At 37.5% G+C, this 17,238-nt stretch overlaps 1 protein-coding gene across 1 annotated transcript in view; it reads right to left on the reverse strand.

Moving 5' to 3' along the window:
- DDX1 (DEAD-box helicase 1) overlaps positions 1–17,238 on the reverse strand; it is a 38,378-nt gene that overhangs the window by 3,906 nt on the left and 17,234 nt on the right. The window contains exons 14-21 of the mRNA XM_002710035.5: positions 14,634–14,694; positions 11,803–11,901; positions 10,928–11,017; positions 10,064–10,252; positions 8,456–8,507; positions 6,499–6,645; positions 2,395–2,486; positions 23–95 (exon numbers count right to left, since the gene is read on the reverse strand). Of these exons, the coding sequence (XP_002710081.1) occupies positions 23–95; positions 2,395–2,486; positions 6,499–6,645; positions 8,456–8,507; positions 10,064–10,252; positions 10,928–11,017; positions 11,803–11,901; positions 14,634–14,694 (803 nt within the window). The remainder of the gene's footprint in view (positions 1–22; positions 96–2,394; positions 2,487–6,498; positions 6,646–8,455; positions 8,508–10,063; positions 10,253–10,927; positions 11,018–11,802; positions 11,902–14,633; positions 14,695–17,238) is intronic.

Raw genomic sequence — 17,238 nt, forward strand, 5'->3', positions numbered from 1 at the left:
GGCATAAAAAGTTTCTTTTTACCATAAGGTACACCGTGGATATCAATTCCTCTAGCAGCTACATCTGTGCAAATTAAAAATCTTACATCCCCCTTCTAAAGAGAAGAGAAAAGGAATTTGTTAGTATGTATATTACAAAATAAAAACACATCCTATGTTTCCACTAAGACCTCTAATACAAAATGTTAGCATCAGATTTGAGGTCCAGATGCTTGTAATTTACTGGATCATGAGTTAAAAGTTTTATACTAGGATCTGCTTGAATAAGACATTAAAGGAAAATCAGCCCTTAAGGCATTCAGATCTGGCTGAAAAGCCCATGAGAGCATTTCAGGCATGGAAAGCCAAGACATGTGGCAAAAAATGATCTACATAAAGAATTTCTGTGAGTGAGACCCCTGTGGAAAGAAGGGGCCATCAAAGAAGGATTACTTCTCTCTGAAGGGAGAAGAGAACTTCCACTTTGCTTATGGCCCTGTCTAAATAGTGACAGAGTTTGTGGACTCAAAAGGCTTCCCATAACCTTGGCAGCGCATGACAAGAGCCTTGGGTGATCACTGACGTCATAAATAAGAGTGTTAATTGGTAAATCAACAACAGGAGTCACAGTGTACTTACTCCTCATGTAGGACTTCTGTCCTTAATGAGATGTACTATGAGAATTAACGGTAAAACTTGTCTTCTAACAGTACTTTATAGTTTGTGTGTCTGTGTGGGTGCAAACTGTTGAAATCTTTACTTAGTACAGAGTTGATCATCTATATATAAAGATAATTAAAAATGAATCTTAATGAAGAATGGGATGGGAGAGGGAGCAGGAGGTGGGACAACTGATTTGGGGGCAGGAGGATAGGTATGGGGGAAAAACTGCTATATTCCAAAAGTTGTACCTATGAAATTTATATTTATCAAATAAAAGCTTTCTAAAAAAAATAAAATGACATTTAAGGTATATAAAGCAATGATTTGATTCATCTTGCTTTTCTTTTTCCTAAATCAAAGATATTAAACCACTGTTAAAATTTAGCTTCCTTTTTAAAACTCCTTAATCTTTAGAAACATATTCAGAAATTCGAAAGAGAATAAAATGCACAAGTGTAAGCATTATCTTTACTCTTGCATTAAAATAAGTCCAGAATACTGAATGTTTCACCTTGAGGCTTTTTGTGACAACAGACAAAATCATACAGAGTGAACAGGGAGTGGGCCCTGGAGCTCAGCACGGAAATACAAATTAGCTTCTGGATATCATTTGTGTCCTAAGACACAACAAAATTAGAGATTTGGAGGAAGGAAGGAAGGGCATGCTGACTTTCCATCTAGTATAATTGCAGATGAGAAAGTGACACACATGCCCAAGGGGCCAGGTGATGCTTTAACATTCACAGCAGCCATGCACAGCATGTAAACACAGTCCAAAGCTCCTAAGCCCAGCACTTCCCAATCTTTTTCATACCATGCATTTCAGAGAAAATGGTATTTATGCTAAAAGGTGGGATGAACACATTGTGGTAAATGGATGAGGATGCTTGCCAGTGGAGGTTATTGACATTCAGTTCTAAATGGTGCAAGTTCCACCCTCCTACACCAAGAATTGTAACCCATTAATGTGCTATAAGCTCATCACTGGGAAGGTCTGCCCCAGTCAATATCAAAACATATTAATTCTGGGCCGACACTGCGGCTCACTAGGCTAATCCTCCGCCTGCGGCGCCGGCACCCTAAGTTCTAGTCCCGGTTGGGGCGCCGGATTCTGTCCCGGTTGCTCCTCTTCCAGGCCAGCTCTCTGCTGTGGCCCCGGAGGGCAGTGGAGGATGGCCCAGGTGCTTGGGCCCGGCACCCGCATGGGAGACCAGGAGGAAGCACCTGGCTCCTGGCTTTGGATCGGTGTGGCACGCCGGCTGCAGTGCGTCGGCTGTAGCGGCCATTTAGGGGGTGAACCAATGGAAAAAAAGGAAGACCTTTCTCTCTGTCTCTCTCTCTCACTAACTCTGCCTGTCAAAAAAAAAAAAAAAAAAACCCACACATATTAATTCTGCAAAACAGTATTTTGATATGTGTCTTAATCAACAAATTAAGTTCTCTATTACTATAGACTATTTCTTCAGAAGGCTCACAGACAAGGCTTCACTACTCGATGTTAACTTCTCCTAAAAATCTACCTAAAAGAATTTAACTTTCTTAGACTAAAAATGCTTATTAAAGTAGTATTGTGCTGATAGACAACGTATAATTTACTACTTGATGGTCAAAGACAACCAATCCCTGTCATGGTAAAGATGTATCAGTTAGGATGGAAATATGTTAGAATTTCTAGGACAAGAATTGCTTTAATAATACTAACTATATATAACTTCCATCTTAAGCATTAAGGAGACGTGGCCAAATCAGTACCTTAAATCTCTCCAAGTTTTGTTTTCTCTCATGAGGCTTTCTGTCACCGTGAAGACACACACAGGAGAATTGGTGCCCTTTTTTATCAGGTCCTAGTGAAAATGTATTGAACAATTAACCCTGGAAATTGTTTGCTTCAGAATATGTTCAAAAAGTCAATAAAATTCATACTATAATAATAGTACCATATAGTCCCACAAAAATCTATACCCCAACATGCCATAAATGGTTGACACAATTTCTGTCACATTAAAAAGAACATCATGGAGCACTGATGATCTGCTTTTAAGGGCATTTTCACTTACTCCTCCCCATCTGCAGGAGGAATAGATAAAGCAATAATGCCAACTAAAATACACATGTGCATACCAGGAACCTTACTCTCCTGAAGAACGTTAAAAACTACGAGGTAGGCAAAAGAGATCATTCTTGGAAGAATCAAAATAAACATCATGAAGTCTGTGCTGTCCCTAAAAGGTTATGACCACAAACCTGCCCTCCTCAAGGTACTTTTCTTTAATTTTTCTTTATTTTATTTATTTGAAAAGCAGAGAGATTTCCCATCCACTAGTTCAATCCCTAAATACCTGCAAAAGTTATGGCTGGGCCAGGTGGAAGCCAGCACCCAGGAACTCAATCCAGTCTCCCATGCGATTGGCAGGGACCCAACTACTTGAGCATCATCTGCTGCCTCCTAGGGTGCACATTAGCAGGAAGCTGGAATGGAGAGGGAAGATGGGCCTCAAACCCAGGCACTTCAATATGGGATGCAGGTGTCTGAAGTGGTGGCTTAGCTACTACACCAAAAACCTGCTCCCTCAAGGTATTCTAAGTAACTCCGTATCTGGCCATAGCAGATGAAAAGCAGGAAATCGGAAGGTTGCAGAGTTGCTACTGTAGAGGCAGGTATGGGGGTAGCCAACTCTAAAACGTAAACTCCAAGTAGTAACAGTCCAGTTCTAACCACAGTTAAGGGCAAAGAGCCTTCTGGAACCAAAAGAATCTATAGGCACTACTGTGAGATAGCCCAGAGTAATAATTATGCCACTTCACTACTCTCTAATATAAACTGGGTTCAATAAAGTATTCTTGAGAATTCAAGGAAATAATACATTTTAACAGACATTCATTCAGAGTGACTAACAAAAACTAATTATAGAGGTGAATTAATAACTAACCAACACTTTCAGAGTCATGCAGCTGGGGTTTTACTGCATTCTGAACTCAAGTGGTTTAGCATCATTCACATCCCTGTTCTCTGGTTGAGGTGAGAGGTCAGAGTCAGTAAGAAGGATTTTGTATTCCTCTCTTTTAAACACAAGAGATATAGTATATATTGTTTTGGCTTTAAAAACGTATACTTGGGGCTGGCACTATGGCACAGCAGGTTAAGCTGCCATCTGCAGTGCCAGCATCCCATATGGGCACCAGTTTGAGTCCTGGCTGCTCTACTTCCAATTCAGCTCCTGGCTAATGGGCCTAGGAAAAGCAGCAGAAATGGCCCAGTACTTGGGCCCTGGCACTCTGGTGGGAGACCCGGAAAAAGCTCCTGGCTCCTGGCTTTAGCCTGGCTCAGCCCTGCCCATTGCACCCAATTGGGGAGTGAACCAGCGGAGGGAAGATCTCTCCTCTCTCTCGCTGTAACTCTTTCAAATAAATAAATAAATCTTAAAATAAAATAAAATAAAATAAACTGTTATACTTCATTTCTAGGCATTGGCAACTAGAATATTTAGGGAAGGAGGACAGTAAGAACTGGGATGTATTAATGTTTGAACAATCGTAATCCTAACTACACAATTAACTCCCTCTGTTCAGAACATGGACAGGAAGAAAATACTATAAAACAGTTACTAAAAACAACCAAATCAGTCTGTTTACCAGGATTTGAGTAAAAAGGTGTTACTGAAATGTTCATTGTAATGAACAGGGTAATTTTTCTCTATATGACAATTCTTAAACTTTTAAATTGTTGTTCAAATTTTCTATATCCTATATCTCCTTGATGCAGAGCAAATAGGAGATATGTTCAAGTCTTTGCCCACTAGTATAGAGGGATTTCTCTGTTACCTGGTACATCTAACAAGTTTTATAATTTTCCTGATATATTTGCAAACATAAAGCAAAATGGAAAGAACACGAACAGTGAATAGCTATATACTCACCCCAAGATTCTACCACTGACATTTTACTGTACTTGCTTTATCATATGTCTGTCCATCCCTCCATCCTTCCATCAATTCATCTTTATATTTTTGATACATTTTGGGGTAAATTGTGGACATCAACATAGTTCAGTATGAGTATCATCAACTAGAGTTCAGGATACTTAGTGTTCTTCTTGAGACAAAGTTGCACACACGGAAGTGTACAACATACACTGCTGAGCTTTGACAAAGTCCCATCAAGACATTCTACTTCAGCATCACCCCAAGAAGTGTCCTTGTGCCTTTTCCAGTCAGCCACTATTCCCAAACTCCTGGGAAAACCACTAGTCTGACTTTTGTTTCATCAGAAATTTCAGACTCTTCCAGAATTTCTTAAAATCAGACTCCAACATATTCTTTATGTAAGAATTCTTTCCTTCAGCATATTTCCGAGATTCAATCATGCTTATGTTTATCAGCAGTCCACTTCCTTTTCACTGTTGAGTAGTATTCCAATGTATAAGTATTTCACATTTTGCTTCATAATTCTACTAATGAGCTCTGAGTATATTTTAGTTTTAGGCTATTATAAATAAAAGTGCTAAGACCATTTTGCACACATGTTTTGTCCATCTGTTTCATTTAACTTAATTTGGGTAATACTTAGGAGTTGAAATTCTGAGCCATAAACTAGCAATGCATAATTTGTACAGATTGCAACATCATTTCATGAAATGCTTATATCATTTATATTCTCACCACATCACCAATGTAAAGATACTTCAGTTGCTCCATATCCTGGTATGTTTTTGGTTCAGCATGTATAGTGGTAACATATTGGGATTTTATTTTGCATTTCTATAATAACTGATTGTTGGGCATTTTTCATATTGATTTACACATTTGATGTTCTACTGTAAGCAGCATAAAATAAGAATCATTATATTTCCATGGTAGGTTGAATATTTTATTACAGTGACTCCATTTCTATTAATATTTTTAGTGTTAAACTCTATTGCATCTCTTATTAATATAGCTAGACTGGGACTGGTGTTGTGATGTAAGGGGTTAAGTTGCTGCCTATGACACAGGCATCCCATATGGGCGCTCCCCATTAATGCACCTGGGAAAGCAGAAGGTGGCCTAAATCCTTGGGTTCCTACACTCATGTGAGAGACCTGGATGAAGCTCCTGGCTCCTGGCTCCTGGCTCCGGCCTGACCCAGCACTGGCTGTTGCAGCCATTTGAGGAGTGAACCAGTGGATGGAAGATCTCTCCCTCTCTCTGTAACTCTGTCTTTCAAGTAAACAAATATATATAGCTAGACCAGCTTTGTTTTGGTCAGTATTATGGCTGATATACAGATAAGTTTTTTTTCATTCTCTTTTTTTTCAGTCTTTATGTATCATCATCTTAGATTCATTCTTTGTAAGTAGTATATACCTGGATTTCTTCCAGTCTAACAATCTGTGCCTTCACTTCAGTCCACTGATATTTACAGTTTATATATTTATGTATTTCCATCATTGATCTTATTCTGTAATTTCTAACTATCCTTTTTTTTTTGCGTATTTTTCCCTCTTCTTTTGTAAAGATTGAGGTGTTTTTTTTTTCACTCATTCCTTTTTCTCCCATTTATTGGCTTAGAAAATATATTTCTATTATTTTAGAATAATTATTTTAACTTATAACATTAAAGTTATTCAATTACTCCTCCCAAATGATGTTAAGGGTCACAGAATGCTGATTCATGTTCACTATAATGAAAATGGACTATGTGAAAAATTCTGCTTTTGCTAGAGCTTATCACATGGAAGAGTACTGGATAGGCAAATACTTACAATGCACCATCACTGCTTTAAATTCTGTGCATGCATTCTAGAGAGCATCTTCATAAGACTGATAATCTATTAAGTAAGGACATAAACACAATTTATTACAAGTAAGGAAAAATTACCTCCTCCTTGCTGCATAAAATACTGCTCCAAGTTGTCACAGTCAATTTTGGTTCTACAGAAGATAATTGCTTGATCCATCTTGTGCTCCTTGATTGCTCGGACAGCATATTCCCCTTTCAGGATTTTAATAGCTTCAGACCACATCTCTTGAACACCACCACAATAAAAAATTAACAGAATTTCAATCTGAAGTTGTCACGAACACTCACAAATTACAGTTAGAGTTACTGCTTAACTCTCCTAAAAAAATTCTGCTTTAATACAAGTATAATAGAGAAGGAGAAGAAGTAATAAGACAGGGGAAAACAGCAAGTTAATCTATTTGTTCATTTAATTTTGTTTGTAATTTTTTATGCTGCTTTATGGGGCATGCAAATGACCACACCCAAACCCTAATGAGGGAACAGAGAAACACAAACACACAATTTAAGAGAAACATGGACATCAAAACTTTGCTTTCTCTCTTGTAGAACTAATCATAATCTACCCTGCATTAATTTCCTCAAATGCTCAAAATGTTTATTCAATTATTTTAATCCCTCTCAAAAATAATTACAGTCTTTCTAAATCAATCTAAATACAAGGAAGTTCACTCTTCACTCTATGGAATAAAAACTTTCCACATTAAACCTAGTTAGCAATTTCTTAATCACTATCCTCCAAAAATACTTTATTTTTCAGTGTGAAGCTGTGCTACCGTTGTTACTCCTTAAATATTTCCTCTAAAATTAATTCAGTCAACCAATATATTTTTAAGGTCTCTGGGGCCAGCACTGAGGCACAGCAGGTTAAAGCCTGACCTGCAATGCCGGCATCCCACATGGGCGCCGGTTCAAGTCCTGGCTGCTCCACTTCCGATCCAGCTCTCTGCTGTGGCCTGGGAAAGCAATAGAAGATGGCCAAAGTCCTTGGGCCTCTGCATCCCGTGTGAGACCCAAAGAAGCTCCTGGCTCCTGGCTTTGGATTGGCTCAGCTCTGGCCACTGTGGCCATGTGGGGATTGAACCAGTGGATGAGTCTCAATGGTCAACTCTATTTTAGTATACACTAAGCAAAATATTTACACGGAAAATGTAAGAAGTAATAAAAATTTTATTTTACAAATGCATTCATAAACAGTAGGATGACAGATTATTTTCAAATAGCAGTGTCTCTGTCCCTCTTCAATATGGATTACTAAGTACATATCTTGTAAATTTGGAGTTGCACATAAAACTAACATAGAAGAAACTCTTTAATAAAGAATTCATAAAATTCACCTTTTAGATATATGTCAAAAAACCTTTTAATTCAACCACGAAGCAAACACAATCTGATCCTTGCCTATAATCTACATCAGACATCCTGATATCAGACATGCAGCCTAGTGGGCTTAAGATCCACTCTTCCAGATTCTCTAAGCACCACATGTGTTTCCTGATGTATTTTCACTGGTATTAAAATACTATGTGCTTGAAACAAACGGATGAGCTTTGAATAGATGTCTTTGCATTGAGTGAGGATTTAATGTCAAGATTTTTAAAAACTGATAAATATTTAATTGACACAGAATTTCAGTTTGGAAAACTGAGGTTCCAGAGATGGATGGTGCTCATGGATATACAGCAATGTAAATGCAGTTGATGCTACTGAACTGCACACTAATTTATACTTAATATTATGGATATTTTACAATAAAAAATCAGTAAAAGAAACCAAGATTATTTTTGCATCTTTCACTAAGTTGTAATTTAGATAAGAGACTCACATCTAAACTCAACAATAAGCATTCCTCTAGGTTGGACAATAAGATTTCTCCCTATTTCTCTTACTATTTTTGTGAGTTTTATCTTTAAATTTTCTGTTCTAATTTTGTATTTAGCCTCATGTCCTTCATGAGAATAGACAGGGCATACACTCAACAAAGCAAACCAATTCATCTTCAAAATCTTTCAACACATTCATTCTTTTAACTTACCGGGACTGTTAGCACCAGGTCTTGTGTTATCTTTTGCATGTACCTCATCAGTCTATAAAAAGCAAAGGACAAAAAAGGGATGAGGAATAGTTAACTAATGATTCAGAAAAGGGAGGGTTGTTTAGTCTTTAGACTGCATTTCTGACACTTTATTGTTTATGGGCATATTGAAAAAAAACCTCATTAACTGCAGGCCTAAGGCAATCAATTTAAAATGTAATCATAAGAATGCAAATGTGGTTTTCAAAGTATTGTGTATTTATAACAATTATATCATTGTATAAAGGTAAATCGAATAACAGGTGGGGAAAACGACAAGATGGCCATAAGGAATTGATTGCTAGAATAAGGTATATCAACAGGATACAAGGCCAGTGCCGTGGCTCAATAGGTTAATCCTCTGCCTTGCGGCGCCGGCACCCCAGGTTCTAGTCCCAGTCAGGGCATCGGATTCTGCCCGGTTGCCCCTCTTCCAGGCCAGCTCTCTGCTATGGCCCGGGATTGCAGTGGAGGATGGCCCAAGTACTTGGGCCCTTCACCCGCATGGGAGACCAGGAAAAGCACCTGGCTCCTGCCATTGGATCAGCGCGATGCGCCGGCCGCAGTGCACCGGCTGCGGCGGCCATTGGAGGGTGAACCAATGGCAAAAGGAAGACCTTTCTATCTGTCTCTCTCTCTCACTGTCCACTCTGCCTGTCAAAAAAAAAAAAAAAAAAAAAAAAAAACCAGGATACAGCAGAGGGCTCCTACTAAAATACTAATAAAAATGGATCACTATCAGAAATTATATATAAAATATGTATTATGTATATTTATAAAAAATTATATTTAAAAAGCTGATCACAAGTGTAATTTTACAAAGAGAAAAATAAAAGATGCGGTCCATCACTTACACAATACCCTCTTTTTTTTTTTTTTTTAATTTTTTTTATTTGAAAGGCAGCGTTATAGAGAGGGAGACAGAGATCTTTATCACTAATTCACGTCCCAATTCGCTGCAATGGCCAGAGGCTATATCAAGGTCTCGCACGTGGATGCAGGGTCCCAAGGACTTGGGCCATCTTCTATTTCCCAGATGCATTAGCAGGGAGCTGGATTGGAAATGGAGCAGCTGTTTGGGAAGGCGGTGTGGCACAGTGGGTTAACACCCTGGACTGAAGCGCCAGCATCCCATATAGGTGCTGGTTTGAGAGTCGGCTGCTCCACTTCCAATCCAGGTCTCTGCAATGACCTGGGAAAGCAGTAGAGGATGGCCCAAGTCCTTGGGCCCCTGCACACACATGAGAGATCTGGAAGAAACTCCTGGCTCCTGGCTTTGGATCATCACAGCTCTGGCCGCTGCAGTCAAATGGGGAGTGAACCAGTGGATGGAGGACCTCTCTTTCTCTCCTTTGTGTAACTCTGACTTTCAAATAAATACATTAATCTTTAAAAAAAAAAAAAGGAAATGGAGCAGCCGGGCAGGACTTGCCAAATTTTCACTGTCAATGTACTAGACCTCTCTTTCCTTTCGCACAACATCTGCTTTTAAACACCATAAAAGCCAAGGCTGAGCTACTTTCTGGGTTGCTTTATTCCACACAAACACTAGCATTATACAGCACTCACTCTAATGTGGTTTTTGCCAAGCCGTTCCCAGAGTCTGTCAGTTTTGGGATTCACTGGGACAACAACATGGTGCACAGTATCTGGAACAGAGTCTTCTCCTTTCAAATCAACCCATGTGGGAAAATGCATTATCTTCTCAGACAGTTTCTTCACATCAAAAGAATGTAAAGTAGCAGAGCAAACGATCACCTGGAACAGCAAAACCCAAATTTAGATCAACTTTTATTTTACAATAATTATTATATCACACTAACACTGAGGTGGGGCACTAAGATTCCTAACCTGGAATCTAAAGACAAGCTCAGTACCTGACTCTATGTAGCAACAACCAGCAGGTAATTTTTGGCAAGTTAATCTAAGGTTCAGTTCCCTCACTGTCATAAAGAAATCATGCCATGTCTCCCTGAAGGTTCTACAGAAACCAAATTAGATAAAAAGGATTTTGGAAATCAGAAATTTTCTTTTTTCTAAACTTTATCCCTCTCAAACACTTCCTAAGAATGAGAAAAATAAGAGCAATATTTTAATAATTACTAAAGAGGTAAATGATTTTTTAATAGCTAAAGTTATTTTTCTTTTAAACAGGAAACAGTACTAATAAACTGGAAAATAAACTCTAAATGTTCTGTAGGAAAAAAAACAAAGAATTTTTTACAATCTATTGTAATATCTAAGTAATTTCCTTCTGTTTCTGAAAGCAGTTTTAAGACCTTTACCTTTGTGAGTACTGTTTAGACCAGTAACAATGAAAACGTTTTACACAGTAATTAGAAGACACTAAAACAAAAAACTTGGATCCTGTTCATAAACATTAATACATAACAATAGTCCACAAAAATTTTAAGAACATTAGTCATTTTATACCTGAAGTCTTTTTCCATCAGAGGTGATCTGAGGAATCTGACTATGCATCCTATTTATAAAATCAGAATAACCTTGAGAAAGAAGCCCATCCTGCATGAAAAGCAAAGAAATCCAAGTTTTTAATCAGTATGCAAAACTTTTCTAAATCAAATTTGAAATTTAAGAGGACACTATTTTTACATGTGCATATTCCTGCATTTTCAAAATTATCATTTTCTATTGGATATTTAAAGATAACTTAAAAGTTTCTTTAAATACCTAATTACCAAAATATGATAAAGTTATAATAAACAATCTAAAATCATACTGATGCATTCCAGGATGTACACTAGAGTTAATAGCGTCTAATACATATCCTTAAGCTTATGATTTTAACATGAAAAATAAAAAACCCTCAGTGCTGGGAAACTAGTTAAATTCTTCTTGAAAACGATTTGGAGGTTTGTTTCAAGAGCCTCAAACACATTTATGGTCCACGTTTTTGAAACTGTGACATAAAAAATAATTCATAGTGTAAAAAAATTATGTACAAAGATAGCTATCTGGAATAAAAAAACACCCAACTACATATCTAAATGACAAGAGCACTTACGTTAGTAGCCATATAACAGACCATCAGTTTTTAAAGTTGATTACAAATAATATGAAATACTTAATGATGTTACACTTAAGATTCTTTGTAGCTTGATTTAAAGTACATAAAGCAGTATTTAAATAAATACAAGGAATAGATAAAAACATACCAAATTCTTAACTATGATTATGTCTAGGTACTGTGATTATGACTAATTGTATTTTTTTTTCTTCAGCTTACACATTTTATCTCAAAAAATATAAACAAACTTGTTTAAAAGCATGACCAGGTTTCAACATACAGCTTCATCCAGGACCAGGAATCTAACTTGAGATAAGTTCAGCTTTCCAGTTGACACCAAATCATCTAGTCTTCCTGGAGTGCCTACGACTATATCTACCTGAAAAACAGCAAAAGAAGCATGAATGAAAACTGAAGAACTATAGTAATTACCTGAAAATAGCAACCAATAGCTGTCCACTTGTAAGAAAAACATGTATACTTAATTAGTCACAGTCAACTCTGAATTTATAAAAAAGTTATACAATGCTGCATTAAACTTGGATTTGGTTTAAAATTAATGTGATGATTTTAGCAATTGATTTTGATATTCTTAACTGTAATATATAACTTGGTCTTTAAATTTTGTATTTTCCAAGCAAAAATCAGATTTACAGGAATTCTAAAATGAAAACAGAATTCAAATTCCAATTCTACCATTACTCTACTGTGTAAAAACTGTAGGTTTTTTTTTTTTTTTTTTTTGACAGGCAGAGTGGACAGTGAGAGAGAGAGAGACAGAGAGAAAGGTCTTCCTTTGCCGTTGGTTCACCCTCCAATGGCCGCTGCGGCCGGCGCGCTGCGGCCAGCGCACCGCGCTGATCCGATGGCAGGAGCCAGGAGCCAGGTGCTTTTCCTGGTCTCCCATGGGGTGCAGGGCCCAAGCACCTGGGCCATCCTCCACTGCACTCCTGGGCCACAGCAGAGGGCTGGCCTGGAAGAGGGGCAACCGGGACAGAATCCGGCGCCCCAACCGGGACTAGAACCCGGTGTGCCGGCGCCGCTAGGCGGAGGATTAGCCTAGTGAGCCGCGGCGCCGGCACTGTAGTTATTTTTATTTAATCTTTTCTAGTATTAATTTTCTTAGTTATGAATTAGGGGAATATCTTGTGTTTTGCAAGATGGTTGTGATAATTGAAAGAAAAGATATGTAGCAACTGATGCTCAGTGTGCCATGTATTCAATAAACTTGGTTATAATTAATAGTAATGGTGATCCGACTGTTGAGGAAAACAGTAATAAATACTATGTGTTAAGTGCTTATAATGGACAGGTGCTTTAAAGTTCTCGTTACCACTAAAGTAAATGCTAGTATTATTACTAGTTTTAAATAAGGAAGCTGATGTTTACAAAACTAAAGCCACCAGCACTTGGACTATATAGCTAGTGAGTACCCAACTCAGTCCAAACATGAGAAAGTCTAATACAAATGAGAGGAAGCTTTTTCACCTTTTCATTATAAAAAAAAGTTCAAGCCTACACAAAAGAGCATGGTATAATGAACCCCATGCCAGTACAATGAACACTTCACATTCTCCCACAAGGGCTTACAGTCGAGTTCACAAGTGATTAAAACAAGCTTCAGCGTAAAGTTTTGCCTGTGTTGTTCCATCTTGTGTAAGTCACTTAACAGTGTAAGCCCTGTTCCTAATATGTAAAATGGAGAAAAATACCATCTCAGAGGGTTATAACCTATGAGAATGTATTTAACATAGTGCCTTGCCCGTTTTTACAAAACATTTATAAAGAGGTGTAAAGTGTGCATACAGATATCTGCATACGAGCACAAACAAGATCTTATGAACAATCATTCAATGAATCAGATAATTCAAAACTTCTACTCTGTATTGATGGTTGTGTAAAATCACAAATTTTTTTTCTTTTTTATTGTTCTGCCCAAGCATCAGACAACACAGGCTAAATCAGAGGATGGTGAAAGATAATCAAAGTAGAGAGTGTAAGATGGAAGCAAGAACAGAACAAGAAGGTATCAGTTTCCTTAAAACGCAGAATAGAACTGAATTCTGCCAAAAAACCTAAGAAACACTGCCCTTACTTTGACATTGGCCTGAGTCAGTTATCAAATTTTGAGACAGGATTCATGAAAACAGTTCTAATGCTCTGCAGTTGGAAAATGTGAGCTGAAAAACAGTATCTCATGGGAAAAAAGGCTTTGGATTTGAGGAACCGAGATTGGGATTAATCTAATAATTCACTCTTATAATCACTAAAATCAAAATATTAACACACTAAATAAAAACCTATCAAAGTAATATTACCCATCTTAAAATAGTAATAACAAGTCAGTAATATGATTTCTTGTTCTTAATAGGCCACACAGGTAAAATCTAAAGTCCATTCAGCATAAAATTTAGTTTGATAGAGGTACCAGTGAAACTGGAAGCAGGACAATAACAGCTAACAATGACTCAGTACTAAGTGGTTTAAATTAAGAATTTAGGAAAGTAAATAAAAGTTTATAAGAAGGTCATTTCATATATACATATATATATAAAAAATATTTACGAAGTCCCACCTTCACAGAACTGAGGAACATGGTTATGAATTTCCCAAACTTCCCCAGTAATACAGATCTCACAGGTCCTCCTTTGTGCTTCACAGTGGCAGCCTAAGCAGTCTTTCAGACTTCCCCTTACACATACCCAAACTCTTCTCTCCTCACTATTATCACTACCACCTGTTTCATCATTTTCATCCCTATCCCTTCCTAGGGTCACTGAAAAAACTTCTGTCATTCTCTACAACCTATCTATCTGCATCTGTATTCTTAACTCTAGTTTATTCTTTTTCAAGTATTTCCCTAAAGAAGGATGCTTAATTCATGGAAAGTAACAGGAAAGCATGTACTCAAAGGGTAAACAGCAAAAACATGCATGTACGCTACAATTCTGCTTGAGGAGTTTGGAAGCGACTACCACTGTATATTTCTGGAAAAGCAAAGGCATAACTGAATCCTCCTTTGGCCTTGTACTAGTATTAGCCTCAATTACCTTTTGGAAGCAGAACTGTTTTGCTAAACAACAACCCGTACAAACTGAAAGTACAACTTACGCCATTTTCCAAAACGGAGAGTTGATCTCGTGCTGCAACACCTCCAATTATCAGAAGTTCCCTGGAATAAGTATCAGAACAATAATGCTTTAACTGTTTGATCTGCATCTGCTCCTTCTAGGTGGAAATTACAGCCGAGTATGTGACTGACAAAGAATCCACAATAAAGTTAGTCTGCAGAAAGCTGGAAGAAAAGCATTTCATTCCCAGTAGCCATATACCTAAAATGAGGTAAAGTAACTGACAAGAATGTGAAACCTTCAAACACAGAAAAATTATTCCTCATTCACACATCCTTCCATATTAGGATAATTAATGGTCTTCTAAAATCTGGTTTAAACTATCTTTACAGACAAATGTACTTATATGTATATAAAATATATCTGAAAAAATACCTAAAATTCTATTTTTATAAAGTTGCCTCCAGAAGGGATAACTAGAACCTTGGGAGAATGAAAGAACACTTACTTTTCACAGAATGTTTAAGTTTTCCTCATTTCAACTAGTGCTAGGACAGACAGACATGCACATGCAAAACACTGAAACCCCTTCCTCACAAATTAACTGAAAATGGATTACAGGCTTAAATGCAGGACCTAAAACTGTAAAACTCACATCAAATATAGGAATAAATTTTCATGACCTTGAATTAAGTAATGACTATCTTGGATACAATGCCAAAAATAGTAAGAAAAAATGAATTTGACTTCTTCAAAATGAAAAATTCCAAGAGTGTTAGGCTGCCACCTGGGATGCCAGCATCCCATATTACAGTGCTGGTTTGAGTCCTGATTGATCGGCTTCCAATCCACCTCCCTGCTAATGTGCCTGGGAAAGCAGCAAAAGATGGTTTGAGTGTCTGGGATCCTGCCAAATACATGGAAGACTCAGATGGAGTTCTTAAGCTCCTGGCTTTGACCTGTCCCAGCACTGACCATTGCAGTCATCTGAGGAGAGAACCAACAGGTAGAAAATCTTTCTCCTTCTCTTTGTCTCTCTGTCACTCTGCCTTTCAAATAAATCAAATAAACCTCAAAAAAAAAAAAAAAAAAAAAAAAAAAAAAAAAAAAACCTCCAAAGGCCATTATTAAGATAGCATAAAAGATAAGGCATGGAATGGGGGAAATATTTGCAAATCATATACCTAATATACAAAATATGTATCAGAAAATATAAAGGACTATTGAAACTCAACAATAAAAAGACAGTAACCCAACTGAAAAATAGACAAAAGATTTGGACATTTCTCCAAAGAAAATGTACAAATAGTTAACAAACACATGAAAAAAAGTCCAACATCATTAGCTAATAGTGAAATGTAAATCAAAATCACAGTAAGAAATCACTTCATATCCATTTACAACTACTACACTCAAAAAGAGTAAAAAGTATTAGTGAAGATGTGCAGAAACTGGATCCCTTGTAATAAATGGTAGTCAAAACTCCTTTCTGAGACAGCAAGGTAACTTTCAATTGGAAGTACCTACCAAGTCTTTTCCTTTATTAATTTTATTTGATTAGTCTTTTTTTTGTAGAATACTGGCTACTAAGAAAACAGATGACATGTTACTTAAAATACTGTGCTACAATTCTACAACTCATTAAAAATCATCCTCATGGTTTCCTACCTTCACCTTCGCTATGTAACAGTAAAACTAAATAAACAAAAGGCTTGCCAGTCTATTAATGTACCATATCTAAGCACATTCCCTAATATTACTACCCACAGCACTGTGCTTCCTTATCCAGCAATGTCAGATAGCAGATTAGCTACCTAAGAATTGCCTGAGAGAGTTGTTTTTGTTCTTCTAAAAAACAGAAGGCTTTAATTACTATTCCCTGGAATTCTAATTCTGACTATAACCTGGAGAGAGAACAATAAATTTGTGTTTTTAAATAAGGTCCCCAAGTTGCTAGGTTTAGAAATTACTGTAGTAAATCCATCATTCTTTCTCCAACAATACTTGTACTTTACTTTTATCCACTTTTGTAATCAGACATATTTATCACTATAAATTTAGCAGAAGATAATCACACACGAACATAATCTATGCTTACATGCAAAGCAGTTTTCAATAAGTCTGTTCAGGGGCCGGCTTTGTGGCATGGTGGGTAAAGCTGCTGCATGAGATGCCAGACCACACACAGGCGCGAATTTGTCTGTCAGCTTCCACTTCTGATCCAATTCCCTGTTAATGGCCTGGGAAAAACAGCGGAGGATGCTACCCTCTGCTACCTCCATGGGAGACCTGGTAGAAGCTCCTGGCTTTGACCTGGCCCACCCATGACTGTTGCAGTGAGTGAACCAGCAGATGGAAGATACTCTCTCTCCCTGCCTCCCTCCCTCCCTCCTGCCCTCCCCTCTGTGTAACTCTTTCAAATAAATAAATCTTACAAAAAAAAAAAATATGTTCAATTTGTGAGATCAATATTAAAAAGGGAGGCCTGGGGTGGAGATGTTTGGCTCTGTGGTTTAAATGCTCAGTAGTAAAGATGCCACTTGGAATATCCACATTCTGTACTGGTGTACCTGGGTTTGAGCCCTGTCCTGGCTCTCCTTCTGATCCAGGATCCTTCTAACGCACACCCTGTCATGAAGCAAATG

This window comes from Oryctolagus cuniculus, chromosome 2, assembly GCF_964237555.1.
Source record: "Oryctolagus cuniculus chromosome 2, mOryCun1.1, whole genome shotgun sequence".
NCBI lineage: Eukaryota > Metazoa > Chordata > Mammalia > Lagomorpha > Leporidae > Oryctolagus > Oryctolagus cuniculus.